The sequence below is a fragment of the Equus asinus genome, chromosome 2, assembly GCF_041296235.1.
Source record: "Equus asinus isolate D_3611 breed Donkey chromosome 2, EquAss-T2T_v2, whole genome shotgun sequence".
Classification (NCBI taxonomy): Eukaryota; Metazoa; Chordata; class Mammalia; order Perissodactyla; family Equidae; genus Equus; species Equus asinus.
This window is the reverse complement of record NC_091791.1, coordinates 29,967,678-29,985,842: the sequence shown is the minus strand read 5'-3', so window position 1 is coordinate 29,985,842 and position 18,165 is coordinate 29,967,678. Positions and strand designations below refer to the sequence as shown.

At 43.8% G+C, this 18,165-nt stretch overlaps 1 protein-coding gene across 5 annotated transcripts in view; it reads right to left on the bottom strand.

The window, feature by feature from the left end:
- The window catches only part of DNMBP (dynamin binding protein), a 96,400-nt gene that overhangs the window by 15,015 nt on the left and 63,220 nt on the right, over nt 1-18,165 (bottom strand). For 3 of the 5 annotated variants that reach the window (XM_070485399.1, XM_014865647.3, XM_044752692.2), the window contains 6 exons: nt 9,516-9,709; nt 8,577-8,676; nt 3,351-3,498; nt 2,754-2,771; nt 2,203-2,402; nt 324-454 (listed from right to left, as the gene is read on the bottom strand). In XM_070485399.1, coding sequence (XP_070341500.1) covers nt 324-454; nt 2,203-2,402; nt 2,754-2,771; nt 3,351-3,498; nt 8,577-8,676; nt 9,516-9,709 — 791 coding nt within the window. Of the gene's footprint in view, nt 1-323; nt 455-2,202; nt 2,403-2,753; nt 2,772-3,350; nt 3,499-8,576; nt 8,677-9,515; nt 9,710-14,008; nt 14,303-18,165 lie in introns of those variants that run through there. The other 2 variants (XM_044752694.2, XM_044752697.2) reach the window with 2 other exon arrangements.

Sequence of the window (18,165 nt, the reverse complement as noted above, 5' to 3'; positions counted from 1 at the left end):
TAGCTTAGTAGGTCTACAGTTTTAATTTTGTCTCCCCACATAGATCATAAGCTCCGTATGGATACCTAAAACCACAATGGCTATCATGTAGTGACCAATCTGGCCTCCTGGTTTGCCTTGTCCACACTGTAAGCAGCTCACCAACCCGGATGGAGGGCTGGGTGGGTAGATTCACATCAACAGGAGCTGCAGGTCCTGTACCCACCAGCTGGCAACACGAGGAGCCACTGAGAGGGGAACCACACCAGCCCCACCCCGCTGGCTGCCCCGGGGAGCCTGAAGGCCACCACGGCCGCGCCGGGCCCGCAGCACAGGAGCCTCACCTGCGGGGCAAAGCCAGTGAGGTGCTTCAGGTGACTGCTGACCCGGGTGGACTTCTTGATGATGGAGTGGATGTTCAGCTTGGAAATCTTCTCCATGAGGCTATCTTCATCACCTTTTCGGTACTTGAGGACTAGGGAGAGAGTCAAGTAAGCACTTTTCTGAGCACGGATAGATGACAAAACGAGCTACGAAAATGAGGCTAACAACCGAGACCAGAGGTAGTGCTCGTTTCCAATGAGCTTGTAACAGTAGAGACAAAATATCCATCTAAATCACCATTTCTGGACAGACAGAACACCCAAAGAACGGCAGAGAGAGAACTGCGCAGACTGGAGAAGGTTACCGACAAGGAGGAAAAGCAGCAGAGGTGTGAGGAAAAGAGCCTCAGGGGGCCGGCCCCCTGGCCAAGTGGTTAAGTTTGCGCGCTCTGCTTCGGCAGCCTGGGGTTCACCAGTTCAGATCCTGGGCATGGACATGGCACCATTCATCACGCCATGCTGTGCCAGCGTCCCACATGGAAGAACTAGAAGGGCTTACAAGTAGGATATACAACTACGCACTGGGACTTTGGGGAGAAAAAAAAAAAGAGGAAGATTGGCAATAGTTGTTAGTTCAGGGTCAATCTTCCTCACCAAAAAGCATACCTTTAAAAAAAAGAAAAAAAAAAAGAGCCTCAGATTTGACGTCAAGGAAACCTCTGAGTTCAATGCCTGGGTCTGTCATTTCACCCACGTGAGGCCTTAAACACGTCACTTAACTTCTCTGAGCCTCATTTTCCTCTCCAATAAAATGTATAAGGTAACAGTACTTGCCTTATAAGACCATCTTAAATGGTCTCACATACAAATGAGATATTTGTATCCAATTGTGTCATACGGTGAAATGCTATATAGGAGTTATCTGATTAAACACCGTGTCATACTTTAGGAACAATCTGCAGAAGTCTGGAGATAACAGTAGAAGGATAGCAAGGGGACAGTTATGCGGCAGCAAAAAGGCACACCTGATTGTTGTGGGAGATGAAGACAACGTTACATTACGAGACGTGAACCAAGACAACAGGCTGGATGGCAGGGAGCGTTCACAGCCACAGTCAAGGCTACATTCAACGTGGGTGCATGGTGGAAGCGAAAGCCGAGAAAATGATTTTAGATAAAGCGTGGAGACAGGCAAAGAGGTTATGCTGTATTACAGGTACTCATCTACAGGAGATGAATAATAAAGCAATTTAGCACAGGCACCCTGCTACCTCACTGAGTGCTCAAATTGGAGCCTCGACGAGGCAATTGATGAAAGGGACAAGAAATGGTTCAGTTTGTTTTACGTTATAACCAAAGACAAGGTGGTCTGGCAACTGACTGTAGTGTCGGGAGGGCGAGAGAGGAGCTCAGACCAGAGGCAGGTCACTGGGCGTGGGCAGGACCGAGGGGACCCAGAGATGTGGGCAAATTGGCTTTTCTGAAAGAAGACAAAAAGTCTTAAGTGGAGACAGTAAAACCTCTAACTAGATGTGTGGAGAAAACAAATCTCAGCATGGACTGAAAAGGACTGCCTGCAGTGAGGTGGGAAGGCAACCACCCGTGCTTGAAGGAGCAATCCGGAACAGCCAGTCACTAGTCAGGCTTCACGGCTCTTGCGAAGGACTCACTGCTCTAAGCCTTACCACAGACGCCTAATTTCCAATACTCCATGGCTGTGCTTTTATTATCACTACTGCTTTGCTTTTTCATGTCACATTTCCCCCTGATTCTACTACCGTTTCTTCATCCCAGCCCTCTACCTACCCTCTGCCTTGTCCACTCTGGGGAAGTAACCAGTTCTTTGAAGGAGCTCATTTCCAAGCGCATACCTCCCTCTCAGCAAGCACGCGTTTCTTACCCAGGTCCTTTCGACGTTTATACTCGTTAATGTTAACATTGATTTCCTTGACAGCAATGACTGCACTGGTTAAAGGCACTTTATCTGGGTGGGATTCTGGGGTGGAATTCAGCAACTCCATCAGCAGCAGTGGGTAACGCATTACTCTCTGCACTGGTTTGATGAGGAAGGAGCCCAGGTTAATATAATTTGTACATCCCCTATAAGAGAAGGAAAAACAGCCTTTCGTCAACTATTAAGAATACGGGGCCTATAGGGAGCATCTGTCATTCCTAAATACAGCTCTGTTCTTTCACCCTGTTTCCAGTTTCACTCCAACAAATACTTCCCGGGTATCTAATGCCAGGCACTGTTCTAGGTGCTGGGAGCTTAGTAGTGAGCTGCCCTGGGGGAAGGAGACAGGAGGTAAACAAACAAAAATAGACCAGGTGCCCTCTCTGTGGTAAGTGCTATGGAGAAAAACATGGCAAGGACGGTCTACTTGTAGGGTTCTGTCTACAGAGGAGGAAACAGAGAAATGAGTTTGCGCATCAAGTGGCACGGGAACTTACCATTCATTGTACAGGCTCCTACAGCGCAGCGGGCGGGAAAGAAGGGACAGCAGATTAGAGACATGCTGATGTTCACATTCCTCTCAGAACATAGTTCAACTAACGCCTACTAGTCGGGCAGACAAAAGTCCCATGGGGTAAAAGGGAAATTATGAATGTCTATGAATATCTAGTCTATTAAAAACAGTTCGGAAGCCCCTACCTTTACTTCGATCTACTTAGACACATATTACAGCCTGACAACCTGCCTCCCTGACACCAGGAGAGTCTCGCCTGATGGTCAACAATAGCTGAATGAATCTCACCTATACTCTTCTTTATTTGGACCAAACTATCTTCCTGGCTGCTTCTTACCTGAACATGCTAATTTCATACTTCCCATCTATAGATAAAAGTACAAGCAGGAAGCCATTTAAGATTTTCAAGATATATAATGGGGAAAAGGCAAGTTACATAACAGGGCCTATAATAAAACATCACTTATGTTTAAAATAAGATAAACAGATGTCATAAGAAGTCTAGACATATACATGGGAGTGACTTGTAAAAGGCAGAACTAAAGAGCTATGATGGAGGTAAAGTGCTCAAATCTCCTACTTAAGATCTGCCAAGGACTCTTGAAGATGCTTCTGGATCTTCTCGTCCTTCTCGTAGATTTCCAGCAGTGAAATGGCCTCATCGTGATTCTGGCAGTAAACCTTGTACGTTCCCTCAAGCTCATCCCGGTGATCAAGAAACACAGGTCCTTTGAAATATGCACAAACATATAGTGTCTTTAGTGACTTTCTTCTCAGTATCCTAAATGTAAGGTATATAACCAAAGTTTAATATCAGTTAAAAACTGTCACAAGAAATGATAAGACTATCCATCAAATTAATAAGAAATTTCCATGTAATAGCTTACAATTGTACTTATTTAAAGCAAAATTTAAGAGAACCATGTCATGCATGTATTTCTTTTTCAGAAAACACACATACATACAGACACACACACATCCCTGAAACAGCCTCTAATCCCTTTCCAGTCAGGCAGGTAAGATGTTTGTAAGCACTTCGCATTCATAACCCGTAAGGACCCCCGATTCTCTAAGCCCCAGGAAAATCTCCACGAGGATGAGGAGAGCCTCCTACAGCACCAGTTTCCAACCTTTATGCATAAATCAAATACATAGGACTATAAAGGAAGTTATATTAAAATATCTATAATATAAAACCCCCAAATTTGTGATATATGTACTTCTTTATAAAGCACTAAATAGCAAAACGTAACAATAAATCTAATAATCACCATAATTACACAGTATGATGAGTGACATATGAAACTGGTAACGTTGTCCCTGAAATGTCAAGACATCTGCAACAACCTAATGTGACACGAGCATGTGACTTCAGTCAGTAACATCACAGGTGCTGCTAACACTGTGTGCTTTCTTCCCTACAACCATACCTTAAATAAATGCTAAATTTCACTTAGAAATTAATGAAAATAAATTTCTATGCAAATTCACAGACTCCATGAAACCTACCCAGACCCCTGGTCTACGGCCAGCAAAGCAGAGGAACAGCCCTCAGCAAACTTCCACAGAACGATTTCACTTTGAGCCACTGCCTGGTTGTGCCAACTCCCGGCTTGTTGAAACTCCTCTTCCCGTGGCCTTCCTTCCTTCCCTCAGCTTGTCCTGCTCCACCGAACACCTCCTCTCGCCCGTGTGCTCCTCTCTTGAGGCGGCCCTCCTTACTGCTTCCCCTGGAACTACTTCCACCAGCGGCTCTGGGCAGACGTCCCTCCCTCACGGAGCCCCACCCTCTTCTCCACAATGTCACTTCTGCTCCCTCTGCCTTGTGTCCTGTGGAATTCCGTGCTCGTGCAGATCAGTTTCTACTTAAATGTATTTCCTTAATTATAGCTCCTTTCGTAAGAGAAACTTGATTTTTTCATAAACATCACACGCCCGTGCTGCCCTGTCTCACTGGCGGGCTCACTTTTGTCTCCTCCCGCCAACCGGCAGGCACAGCGGTGGCAGCAGGGCTGGCTTCCTCCTTGACTTTCAGAGCTACTCTGGAATCCCTGAGCCACCAACGTCTTTATCTAGTTTCACCATCCGATGTTTGCCTGCCTTCTTCTCGTACTTTATTCCTTGGCATCCCACTCCCCGCCAGCATCCCTAGGACCTGCGCTAACACAATGATGACTGTTCACATTCCTCCACTCCCTGCCCTTCAACCTCCCCGACGGTGACTATCCCGCAGAAACTACAAACTAGCAAAGCTACACCTCATTTCCAGCATCTTTCAAACTGTGGGTCACAACCCAGAAACGGGTCAGGAAATCTACTTCATGGGTCATGATCAGCACTTTTTTGAGTAAATAAAATGGAACAGAAAAGAAAATATCAGAAAACAATGGACATAGTAAAAGCAAGCAGAGACATACACACATATGTATCTGGGTCATTAGGTAAAATATTTTTCTTTCTGTGGGACATGTTTAAAATAATTTAAAAGCCAGTCCTTATACGTCACTACATATCCACGGTCTCCTTGTACGTCTTTCTCATCTCAACCTCATCTCTAACTCACTCAAGCTCTAACACCTACCATTCTTTCCTTCCCCACCAGACCCGTCCTGGCTGTACTAGAATCCTTCTCCAGAAGGACTAGTTAATTCAATGCTGCTTTCTCCAGAACTCTAGATTACTCTGAGTTGTGCTGAGTTATCCTCGTCACTGTACACTTTTTCCATTTCTATTCCTGGGTCACAGACACTGCTTGGAAGGCGCACTGTTGAGAGGGAAAAAATGCTTAGTGCAGTTGGAATTATGCCATTTGTGTGATTAAAAAAATGGGGGTGGGGCAGCACAGTAGAGAAAATATATACGTAATTACTAATGTATGATAAACTCTCTGAAAGGAGATATAAAAAAACTAGTAACATTGGTTGCTTCTGGTTGAAAAGAGCAGGGTGGCTAGATAACAGGTAGGAGATTTTCCACTGGACAGTTTTGCACCTAATTGTGTACCATGTGAATGCATTAAAAATAAATTTAAAACGTATTAAAATAAACTAAACTTAACCAAAATAAATAACTGCATATGCAATTCACGTCCATCAGCCCTCTGCTGGTAGCTCAACAAAGCTTTAATCTGCCTTCCCTGCCCTCTCAGAACCTTCCCTTATCAGATGTCCAAAATCTCCCCTCTATCAATTCCCCATTAAAGGCACTCTCTTGCCTCCTGGGTGACCAGGACAGAAGCTGCCCCAGCAAAGGGCTCTCACCCAATCTCGGCTTCATGTCACGCTCATCATGGCCACTGCATGTTGTCCCTCCTTCGTAAAGCTAGTCCTCCTGCCTAGGTCCTGAGCCTTCCGGCTCCTAGACTTCTCCTCCACTCTCCTCTGCGTATCCTCAACACATCTCAAGCTGCTACTTAATTCCTTCTTTGTCTTGGGACAAGAAGTGGAAGGGACAAAGAAAAAATAAACAGCTGATATCTGGTGGGGGTGAAGTTATGGATATTTTGTTTAAATTTCCTATTTTATTGCCATAATATACAGGTAATAAAAAAAATTGAAAGAAAAAATGACTAATTGTTTAATAATTAATCCCTTTCAGATACCAACCAATTTCTCTCAAGTTTTTCATAATTCAAATACATGACCTACAGATACTTGTTTTGAATGCCTCATAAAATCTTATAAATTGGCTTTTATGCTTTATCATTCTATTAAAATAGGGCCACCATGGCTTCCTTGTAGTCAATCAATGTGTGCTTGGCCTCCCTCCATCTCCCCGACCTTGGACCTCCCCAGTCAAACTGAGAGCAGGACCCAGGCTTCGGCTTCTTGTACCATCCCATCAAGTGCGAGACAGACAGCTATTCTGTATAGAGGTTAACAGCATGAACACAGACGACAGAGAGACCTGAGTCTGACTGTCAGTCCCATCAATCACTAGCCTTGTGACCGCTGGGCAAATTACCTTCCCCCTGTAAGTCTCAGTTTCCTCATCTGTAAAGTAAGATTAATAGCACCAAAACGTCATAGGGTTGTAGGAGGAACAACTGAGATCAAGCTGGACACAATTTGAAAGGGTGTGTGGTGTATAATAAACACTCAAGAAACAGTAGCATGTTGCACTTTCGGCCAAAACCCCAAAGCCCCCTTCCTTCAGGAGGGCAGAGCCTGATTCTGTTCCTGTGTCCATTTCTCTCCCAGGTGAGGCAGGTAAATACTGCCTGGTCTAAGCCAATAGCATGATCCCATTCCCATTTCTAGTGATCAGTTCAAGTGTCTGCACATGACCCAGTTCTGGCCCATGAGAAATAAAGAGAAATCTACTGGGGGAGCACTGGAAAAGGTTTGCTCACATTTAAATGACACAGGGTCACTTTTCCTTCTGCTGGATGTTTTCATGTGTGTAGTGGGATGACTAGAACTGTGGTAGCATCTTGTGACTAGGATCCCATTTTAATAGCAAAATGATAGGATGTCTCCACCCACATGGTACCAGAGTTGGTCTGTACGACCAACAGAATATGGTAGAAGTGATGGTATGTCACACCCAAGATCAGGTTATAGAAGACAAGGCTCCCATCTTGAACTTTCTCTGTCTTGGATCACTCTCTCTGGGGAAAGCCAGATGCCATGTCATGGGGACACCCCATAGGGAAGCTCACACGGCAAGGAGCTGGGGCCTGAAGAACTGAGTGAGTTTTCTGAAGTAGATCCTTGAGCCTCAGAGGACGGCAGCCCAGACCACAGCTTGACTCTAATCTCATGAGACCCTGAGCCAGAATCACCTAGCTAAGCCAATCCCAGACTCCTGAGTCACAGAAACTGTGATATAATACATGTTTCTTGTTTTAAGATACTGTTTTAGTGCAGTTTGTTACATAGCAATAGATAACACAGTTCCCTTGTTTATAAGAAATGGATGATTGTTGTTCAAATATTTTTGACAATGACCCACATGAATACATCTGTGTGTGTGTTTGTGCTTGTGTAAGATTAGCCCTGAGCTATCATCTGTGCCGATCTTCCTCTACTTTGTACATGAGATGCCTCCACAGCATGGCTGATGACTGGAGGAGGTCCGCACCCAGGACCTGAACCCACAAACCGAGGCCACCAAAGCGGAGTACACAGAACTTCAACCACTCGGCCACGGGGCCGGCCCCAACAAATACATTTTAAATCATGACTCAGTATATATATATATATATATATATAGTCACGCGTCACTTAACGACAGGGATACGTTCTGAAAAATGTACAGTTAGGCAATTTTGTCATTGTGCAGACATCATAGAGTGCACTTACACAAACCTAGATGGTACAACCCATTACATACCTAGGCTATACGGTTCTAATCTTATGGGACCACCATCATATATGCAGTGTGTCACTGACAGAAACATCCTTATGTGGCACATGACTGTACTGAGAATTGAAAGAAAAGTTTAAAAAAACTGTAGTTATTATTTACAGTACATTCTGGTTTTTTCTGTTTTATTGAAAAAATATATACTAGATGCGACCCATTAAACGGATCTCATGACCCTCTAATGGGCTGCAACTGTCAGCCTGAAAAACATTGTACTATGTGTCATCTAAAATTTCTTCTATTGCTAACATCCTCTATTGCCTCAAAGTAGGCTGTAGACAAAAGAAGAGGTAGGGCTCTGAACCAGGTAACTGAAACTGCATTTTCCTAGCATAAATACTCACCACCAGCAAGCCCTTCTGCCCCTGCCCCCTCCCGTGAAGTTAAAAAAAAAAAAGAGAGAGAGAGCTGCTTCTGAAACAATGGCCAGAGCTCATACCTACAGCATCGCTGACTTCCAGATCGGACAGTAACTGCTTTGAGACTTTAATCACCATCTGCATATTTCCAAAAAGTCCTTCGAAATCAATGTTTGGTACCTGAGAAAGGGAAACAAAACATAAAGATGGATGGAAATGAAATTGACGGCATATCATTCATATTCCCAACATCTCTTCAAGGTTGGTACCATAATTGCTCAAAGTCATCTTCTCTCACTCTCACAAAACTTCCAGAACAGAAATGTTCAACATTTTCTTTAGTGCAACCCTTTGACCTTGATGCAACTACTCTCTGCTCCCCCACTACCTGAGTGACATGACTGTGGGACCAGTTTGTTCTATAATTATACTGGGATACAATTCCCACCCAGTACCCCAATTCCGTTGGCACCGTCCACTTCCTACTGCGGTTCTTGGGAGTGACCGCTCCAAGCCCAGCCCAGGAGGTCAAGTAACAAGCAATAAGGACTGCAAATCTCCAGATACTGTTAACCTTTTTTCCTGTCTCCAGCATCTAGAAAAGTACCATGTTCCATACACATGTGTAGAAGAGGACACACACACGTTAGTAAGGGTTTCCCGAAAAACGGCATAATCAGGCGCTAGAGCCAGGTAACCTGTCATCCCCAGACTTCATTATATTATTGCACAGACTGCCCAGTAAAGTGACAATCCAGATTCCCTGGAATGGTTTTCAGGAGCCACAGAAACAGGCAAGTCCTGGGAGTTATTGCACTAAGTCTGGCGAATTAACAGTGGAGTTGACAAGTGACAGGATGCTGAAGGCTTAAGGTGATGACACCCTTGAATTAAGAGCAGCAGTCACAGCCTTTATTTCAAACCCAATGAATCTTTGTGGTAAACGCTCCCGTTTCCTGACACTTCAGGCTTGGAGGACCGCATTCAAGGTAAAGCTAAGGTTCCCCCACGGCTCCGACCTGGGCCTGCTGCAGGGGCACCATGATGCGCTCAATACACATCTCCAGATCCCGAATGTAGTCCCTCTCCGTCTGAAGAAGTTCTTCTGCCACCTTGGCTCTCTTCTCCAGCATCCTCTGCTCAGGGTTTTCAGTGGACACAGACCCAGAAGGGGCCACCGGCGATGAAGACTGGGAGGAGAGGAGCGTCATTTCTAGAAGGGAAAAGAGAAGTGGTCAGCAGTGCCGGGTGTGAAAGCAGGACTCTTCAACAGTTTGAGCTGAAAAGAGCACATTCCTTGAGAACCAAAGGTCTCACTGTTGTCAACCATCAGGAAACCTGACCCCCCCATCAGCTCTAATCACAAACAGAAAGGGAGCTTAGAAAGCCATCCCTCAGAGAGAGCTCCCACCCGTGTGACAGCATTTCTCAGAATTTGTCCCAAAAAGGAGTCACTGGCCCGTTCTCTGGGGACAAATCAGCGTCCACAAGCTCCTTGTGAACGAGGTTGAAAGAGGTTCTGGTCTTATACAGATTTGCTTACACTTAATCAGGTACAAAACCCATTCCATGATCTCCCCAGCAGAAATAGCAAGGTGGAAGTGAACAACACTGATGCTGCACAAGAAAAAGAATATTATGGGGAACACAACAGTGCTAAGTCAAGGGAAGACAATATTAGGTAGGAATCATCTGTCTGCAACCTGGGTGACTTTAGGGTCCACCATAGTCCAGTCTGTGACGGTGGATTAATATTAGTATATAGTGAATCATATAAAAATTGTTTAGATTCTCCCTATCAAAACAAAGACTCACAAGCAGGTTTTGTTACTTCAGATGTCCTAGTAGATAGAAATGAACTATAAACAAAAACAAATATGTATCTTGTGATCAGCTTTTACAATTACCTGTTACTTAGACTCATCTGCTGAGACTTATTTATAAAGATGGCATGGGATTTGTTCATTTACAATGAATATTAAATATGAAAATAAACAACTGAAAAAATTTCAAGAGTGAGGCAATCTCTTCTATTTCATTCTTTTCTTTTTGCAAGGAAAGATGCACCCTAAGCTAACATCTGTTGCCAATCTCCCTCCTTTTTTCTGCTTTTTCACCCCCAAGGCCCCAGTACATAGTTGTGTAGTTGTAAGTTCTTCTGGTTCTTCTGTGTGAACCGCTGCCACAGCGTGACTTCTGACAGCTGAGTGGTGAGGTTCCACGCCCGGGAACCGAATCCCGGCCACCAAAGCAGAGCACACCGAACTTAACCGCTAGGTGATCAGGGCTGGCTCTCTGCTGTTTATTTCAAATTCCTTAAGATCCACTTTAAGAAAACTACATATTTGGTGAGTAAATATACTAGTAAGTCCGAGTATGATTACAAGAATATTTTTACCCAGATCTAAGAAGCAAAAACACAAGTGTTCAAATGACTTAAGGAAAAGTAGAGCTTTCACAGCAGATTTTAGTCTCCAAAAATCTCCCCGCTGACCCTTCTAGAATTTAGGAATTGCAGTGTTTAAAAAGTGCAACTCAGATTCTGGTTGCTAAAAACCATTCTCCACTAAAAGGAATCAGAGTTCTTTGGAGAAATGGCTAATTCTAGGCCCGGGGCAGGGAAGGTATGGATGAGCCTGAAACATCTCACGGCAGAAAGGAAGTGCTAAAGAAAACGATGGGCCATGTAAAATGGCACAGAGCAGGGCTGAAGGGGCTTGCATTGGCCAAATCTGCTGCAATCTGAGTATCAAAATAAATAAGCACAGCAATGGATTCTAATCCATTGAATAAAATGAGAATCCATGAGCTCATGTTGATAATATCTAAGTCCACAAATAAATGGGGAAGAAGAGAAAGCTCTTTCTTATAATAGAATGTCAACTAATAAATATTACAAAAGAATGGAATCAGAACATCAATATTTTGCAATCATCAGAATAAAATTTGGTTCAGCCACAATCAATCAATGGATGATTCTGGTGGTGGTGGTGGGGTCTGATGATGATCAGAATATCTGCATAGATTTGAATTACTTATTAATTACAAAAATAGAAAAGTGACTATGTAGTGGAGAAATAGAAAATACCATGACCGACTAATCAAAATTAACATCACCAATAAGGGCCAAACAGACATCACGTGCTTCCAAACACCATGTCTGGAACAACACAATATGCCTTATGCAGAATCCTAGTCAAAATGAACCATCTGTAATGAATCTTGAGGAATATGAGACAAACCTAAATTGAGGATATGGATCCTACAAAGTGCCATGTCATGAAAGACAAAGGGAGCCTGAGGGACAGTTCCTAAGTAAAGATAACTGAAGAGATGACAAAAAAATGCAATGTGTGAGTCTGAACTGGAACCTGACCTGGCGAAAAGAATTGCTCCAAAGGCCACTACTACTACAACTGATGAAACTGGAATATAGACTATACGTTAGATAAACGATTAAATCAATTTAAAATGTCCTGAAATGGCAAATCTATTGTGGCCATGTATGAGAATATCCATGTTCAATATAAAATACACCCTGAAGCTTACTGAGGGGCATGCCACATGCAAACTGCTCTCGAATAGTTCAGAAAGTAACAACCGCGTGTGTGTCTACGTGCATACACATACAGAGAGAGAATGCAAACAAAAACATGGCAAGAAGTTAAATACTGGTGCATTTGAATAAAGGATATACAGGAGGATCTTTGTACAATGGCAATTTCCTGTAAATGTGATATTATTCAAAATAAAAATTAAAAAGACATAAGGGAAAAATATCTTTCTTGAACTTTTTTTCATAGAATGAATCACAAAATTTCAAGCATAACTTTTATTTCATCAGTGTTAAATTATGATTCTAAATTAACTGTAGCGTATGTAAGATTTATTTTCAACGGCCTTGTTTTAAATTTTCTCTGCCATTGCAAAGCCATCAAATCTCAGTTCCAAACATGGTTTCATAAGTGGCAAGTTGAGAAGAGAAACTCATTTTTCATACAGGACTAAAAAGCTCTGGAAAGGGAGAACATTTACCGAATTCCTACCACGTGCCAGGCACTACGTATTATGTCCCTGAACTCATTTAATATTCACACCAAAACTCTGAAGTAGTATTATTACTCCCACTTAATAGATAATAAAACCTAGGCTTTGAGAGGCTGCCCAACTTGTCCCAGGTCATGTAGAGAGTAAATGGCAGTTCTGGAACTTGAATCTAAGTGCACTTAGCCCCAAGTCCATGCGCTGAATCCTGTACCATGTGCCTCCCTGGCCTGGAATCTCAACCAGAAAACATCAGGGGCTTATCTGCTTCAAATCTTAAAAACTTCCTGGAAATGGTTCTCTCCTGGGAATCAAAGTTCTATTAATTATAATAGTTAAGATCATAAAATACCACCAAACGCTCATCAATCAGAAGCCAGCAACCTACATTAAGAGATTCAATTGGACTTTTAGTTATATTAGAAGAGAGAAAAAGAAATAACTATCAGCATGCCTTTTTTTCTACAGTGGATTTATAATCTTTATTAACTTAAAAAAACAAAACCAAAACAGTAGAGCGTGATTAAAAACCCCTGCGGGGTGTTTTCACTAACTTGCAGTTTCCTGGGCACCACCCCTGAGATTCTGATTCAGCAAATCTGGGTAACACCCAGGTATCTGCAATTTTAACAAAATCCTAGGAATTTCTGAAAATGCAGGTGACCTTCAGGCTCATGCACAAATTAATTAATACTCAGAGATTAAGTCAAACTAGAAATATCTGGCTGTAATGACACCAAGTGTAAAACTGTTTTTCCATTATTCCAAATACAGTCCAACAAAGAAAGTCTCATCTATGATTTCAGTGTCCGGGACAACTCAGTGAGAGCAGGCAGCCCCCACCCTCAGCCAGCCGCCCCGGAGACAGAGGGAGGGGCCTCGGATCCCCCACTCTTTAGCTGGCGAGCCCCGGGGAAAGTCCATTTTTACCTCGAGGGCTCAATTTCCTCATCTGTAAAATGAGGATAATAATTCCTGCTTTGCAGAGTTTCTGACAGAATTAAAGTTATAACACAAGTTAGTCCTTTTCCCACGAGGGGCCAGAAAACGTCGTGGGCGCCAGGTTAAGGTAAAACGCACCAAGTAGAAAATGCTCTGTTATCACACAATTCTACTTTTCTAGAAAACAAAAACATCTGGGGACGAGGAAGCCGGAGCCCAGTACCAGCCCATCAATAAAATGCTCAGCCCAGCTCCCACTTGCTCCCTGGGACGGCCCTGGAGGTATGAGGGAGCTGGGCCTGACTGCACCAATTTCCTTTCCGTGATAAAACAACCAGTGGTGGGTTGTTCTTTCTTTTACTCCCCTTCACATGCCACCTTCCGCCCCAGTCCCGATTCCACGCTTCTCGGGTATCCCACCCGCTCAGTTTAGTGCGTTTAACCACAGGCTCATTGGTAACTCACCCAGTTAACCCAGAACTTCCCACAACTCTAACACCATACTTTAAAGAGAAAAGCCACTCACTTTTTCCCTTGCCTCTGAAGGTTGGCGCTGTCTTTGGTGGGGAAAAATCTTTGAATTCCCGGCTTGGTCCCAAGCTGCACTGCAGCAGCTCCAGCGGCCCCGGGAGGTACCTGCAGCCCCAAAACTCTGGTGCGGGTGTCTGCCTGGGTCGAAGGGCAAGCAGGCAGCGTGGAATCTTCCCAGGGCTTTGGAATGCTCCGCAACCCCCAAAAATCCTTTGAACAGGGTCGGCATTTCCCCCCAGGCTTTGCCATATTTACATATGAATCGCCCCGAGTCCCCCAGGCTATCACTGCAGGGTCAGTTCTAAAGGATGGACTGGACTCCTCCGCTCACTGGACTGACATGTAGAAGAGCCGATTGGCTTCGCTCAAGCTCAACACCCTTCCCCATCAGCCTTCCTCTCCTGCTCCTGAAACAGTCACAATTTTAGTTCAGGAGTTTTTAATCCACGAGTATTCTCTCTTACTTTTCCTATCCCCTGCTAAGCGTTTTTTTCTGAGATGCTCTTTTTAAAGAAGAATTCTGAAGGCCCATCCATCTCAGGATAAGAGTCAAAGCTGTAGAGCGGCAGCATTTGTCTGTCTGCCCCAGGGCCACAGGCTCAGCCTTCACTTTCCCTGGAGCTTTGTCAGCTGGACTTCCTACTTTACGGACCTCACCCTGCAGCCCTCAGAGTGCAGATCTCGGCTGGCTGCTCCCGGGGCAGCAAAACAGCACGGAGGACTTCACAGGGGCTTGGGGGCCCTGCTCCCACCTCATATTTACACTTTAAAAGAAACTGTTTTTAAAAGAAACAAAAATATGCCATTTTTGTTTAAAAAAAGAGAGAGAAAGAAAAAAGAAAAAGACCCCTGCAAAAGCCCCTACATATTTCTATCTATACACATAATATGTAAGTGCACAGACAAAGGTCTGGAAGGAGAACAAACCGATTAGAGTTTGCCTCAGGGAGGGAACTGGGATTTCGGGGAGAGGCTCATTGGGGATTTGAGCTGAATCAACACTTTTTAACCTCACAAGAACATATTAACGTATTGCCAGTAATTTAAGATGAACTGTCCTGCTAACGAAGACACATCTCTCTCGGGGAAATTTTAAGCGATTGGAGAGACAAGTACTTTTGGTAAAGAGCCCTGCCCGCTGCTTCTAAAGTCGCGGGCTCCCTCGTGGGGCTTCACTGCTGGCAAGTTCGGGCGCTGTTGCCTCCCCCGACCATGTGGTGGAGCTCTTTCAGCTTTAAATTCTACTTTCACGAATATTTATATAGTATTTACTGTGTGTCAAGCACTGTTCTACATACTTTACAAATATTAGCTTATTTACTCATCACAAGGACCCTCCTGTGGTCCCCATTTGGCTGATGAGGAATGAAGAGAAATTGAGTGACTGGCCTGGTCTGTGGAAGCCTGAGCTGTGGGCCCACACTGGCTCCACAGTCTGTGCTCTTGACCAGTGGCTCTTCTGCCTCCGGTCCTTCTCCCAGGCAGGTAAATCAGGGGAGTGGGGATCTGGAACTCGACATGTGGGTCTTGGTGGCTCCCCTGGTAGCCAATGACAAACAGTGTGATTCTACAGCACAACTTGACCTCTGTAGCACCACAGTTCACCCACCACGAAGGCTGCGAACAATTATGCATTTAAGCACAAATGCGTATGTTCATAGGATTCTAGCTACAAAACCCCACTCAGCACAATGTAAATAATCTCAGACAGAATGAAATCTAGTAGTGTCATACAAAGTAAATATTCAATAGTAGTCCAGAGAATTTATGGCAAAAGTTATGTGAAACGAAGGGAAAGGCCCATTTCGTCCTGTCCCTTGGTGGACCTTTCTGACTTACACATTGGTCATCTTACTGAGGTGGGGGGAGCCCCATTCGTGAAACCTCAGCTCCTTCCTGGTGGCCCTGAGAAACTTGGCAGGCAGAAGGAGAGGGCAGTAGGTAAAAACCTTGAACGCTTTCTCCACTTCTTAAAAAACAAAGGGCAAATATTTTAACACCCAGGAATCTATATCTAGGGATTTATTCTATGTAAATAAGTGGACAAGTGCACAAAGACGTGCATGTAGGGATGTTCACTAATGCACGAAGAAAATCTGGAAATGACCTAAACAGAAACAAGCAAAATTTCTACCACAAGGGGCCTGGTTAAATGACAAAGAACAATAAAGTGGAAAACAGAACATTTGCTATAAAGTAAGAATACTGTACTACTCACTCTCAATTACCCTGTTAGTCTATTTCAAATTCTTTCTTCACTTCTTAATAATCTGAGGTTTCTTTCCTGACCTAATCCCTCTAAATTAAAGAAAATGGGTAATAGAACACTGTGGAAATAATGATTTCTAGTCTAATAAGAAAAGCAAAACCACGACCGTCTGTTTAGCAATCTGTCTAGAAAATTCTGAGGGAGCATCCTTGCAAATACGTGCGTCTTCTCCCCAGGCCCAGCTGGAGGAACCATAATCCTGGTTTTCCCTGTTACCACATCACTCCCGCCAGCCGGCCCAGCCCCCACCACTTCTGGTCCCCTACACTATTTCTGTTTGGGGAAAGTTTATCTTGCTCTGTGAAACTTTCTGCACCGGTGGTCCCTCGTGTTTCTGCAGGGCTCACAGCAGACTCTTCCAGGATCACCCGGAGGAATCTATTACATTTAGGTCTCAAATCTTAGCAGCAACTGAAAACACTTTCCCTGGGGCTTTTGCTGAGTAACTGTCCCGCCTATTTTGGCTGGTAGCCTCCAGCCCACTGCCGGCTGGGAGGGTTTCCACCCTTGGCAAACCTAGCTTCCAGCTCCCCATTCCCCCTTCCTTTTCCAGGCCATCAGAAGAAGAGCAAATGAGTCAAGCGCCCAAAGTCCAAGATTCGGCAGCTTCTGATGCTGCCAGGATAGCGAGTTTCATGCTACAATCCACTGAAACACCGTTCCTGAAGCCTCACCAAATACACGCAAATCCTAGAGAGGGACGCCCTCGGTGTGCTGAAAATGCTGAGGTTTTTCTTCTTATTTAATCTTTAGGCAGAAGTGAAATAATCAAGAAGCCAAAGATAGTTTTCATAAAATAATCAGAAATAAATTATCACTAATAAGCAAATTTTTATTATAGTCAGCCAACAAAACTTTACCTGAAAAAGCTTTATTTTCTAAACACACACACCTCTGATGTTATACTTACGAAGTCTCTTGAGGGAAGGCACCATGGCTCCCACTTTACAAATGAGGAAATGGGCACAAAGGAATGAAATGACTTGCCTGAGACCACAGAGCTAATGACGATACATATTCAAACCCAGCCTCCCACGCCAGTGTTTCCACTAAACGTCAAGGCCTGTTCTGGCTTCTATGTCTTTTCGATATGAGTGTGGCCCTTTCCTGCGTTCTATTTCCATTTTTAATAATAACACAACAGTGATGTTTGGAAATTTGCTCATTTACATGACCCTCTGGCTATTTTTCTATCCGACTTCATAAAACCAGACTTTCTTCAGCTTCTGTGAGATACTTTACTTCTGTTCCTTCCACTTGTCCTCATAGCATTTTAGCTATCTTTTATAACTGTGTACCCCCCAAAAATCAGTTGATCTGAATGATAACCCTGTTCAAAGTTCTAATTACAAAAATATGTGAATAGAGACTAGAGAGCTACCAAGCAGACTGCTAGGGGAGGGGGCACAGGGGTAGAAGACTGGATGCCTTCCAGAGCTTTCTTCATCCAGGGTAGTCATGTCACCCGTCTGGTGTTCAGGAACAGCAAATCGAGTGGGGTTAAACTAGACGGTCTTTAAAGTTATTTCCATTTGAATTAATGAATCTAGTTAAACAGACAAAACATAAATTCATGAAACCAAAGAACAATATGACACAAAAGGAACTGAAGCATTAAGTGTTTCGGTTATATTTATTTAAGAGAGTGAACCTGCTCTCTCAAAATAGAGATTATTTCCAAGTGTGATCCAATATTTTGATGGTAAAATCTGATTAAACTTAGGATATAGATCAGTATTATCTTATTTGCTAGCTGAAACATGGAAAGAAATCAAACCTCGATTTGAGGGAACATAAATTGGGTTTTCCCTGGGACTCCAGTCGTCCATGCTACACAGGCTTAGAGGAGCCGTCGGCCCCAGTGGTCGCTCTCTTCCCCGTGC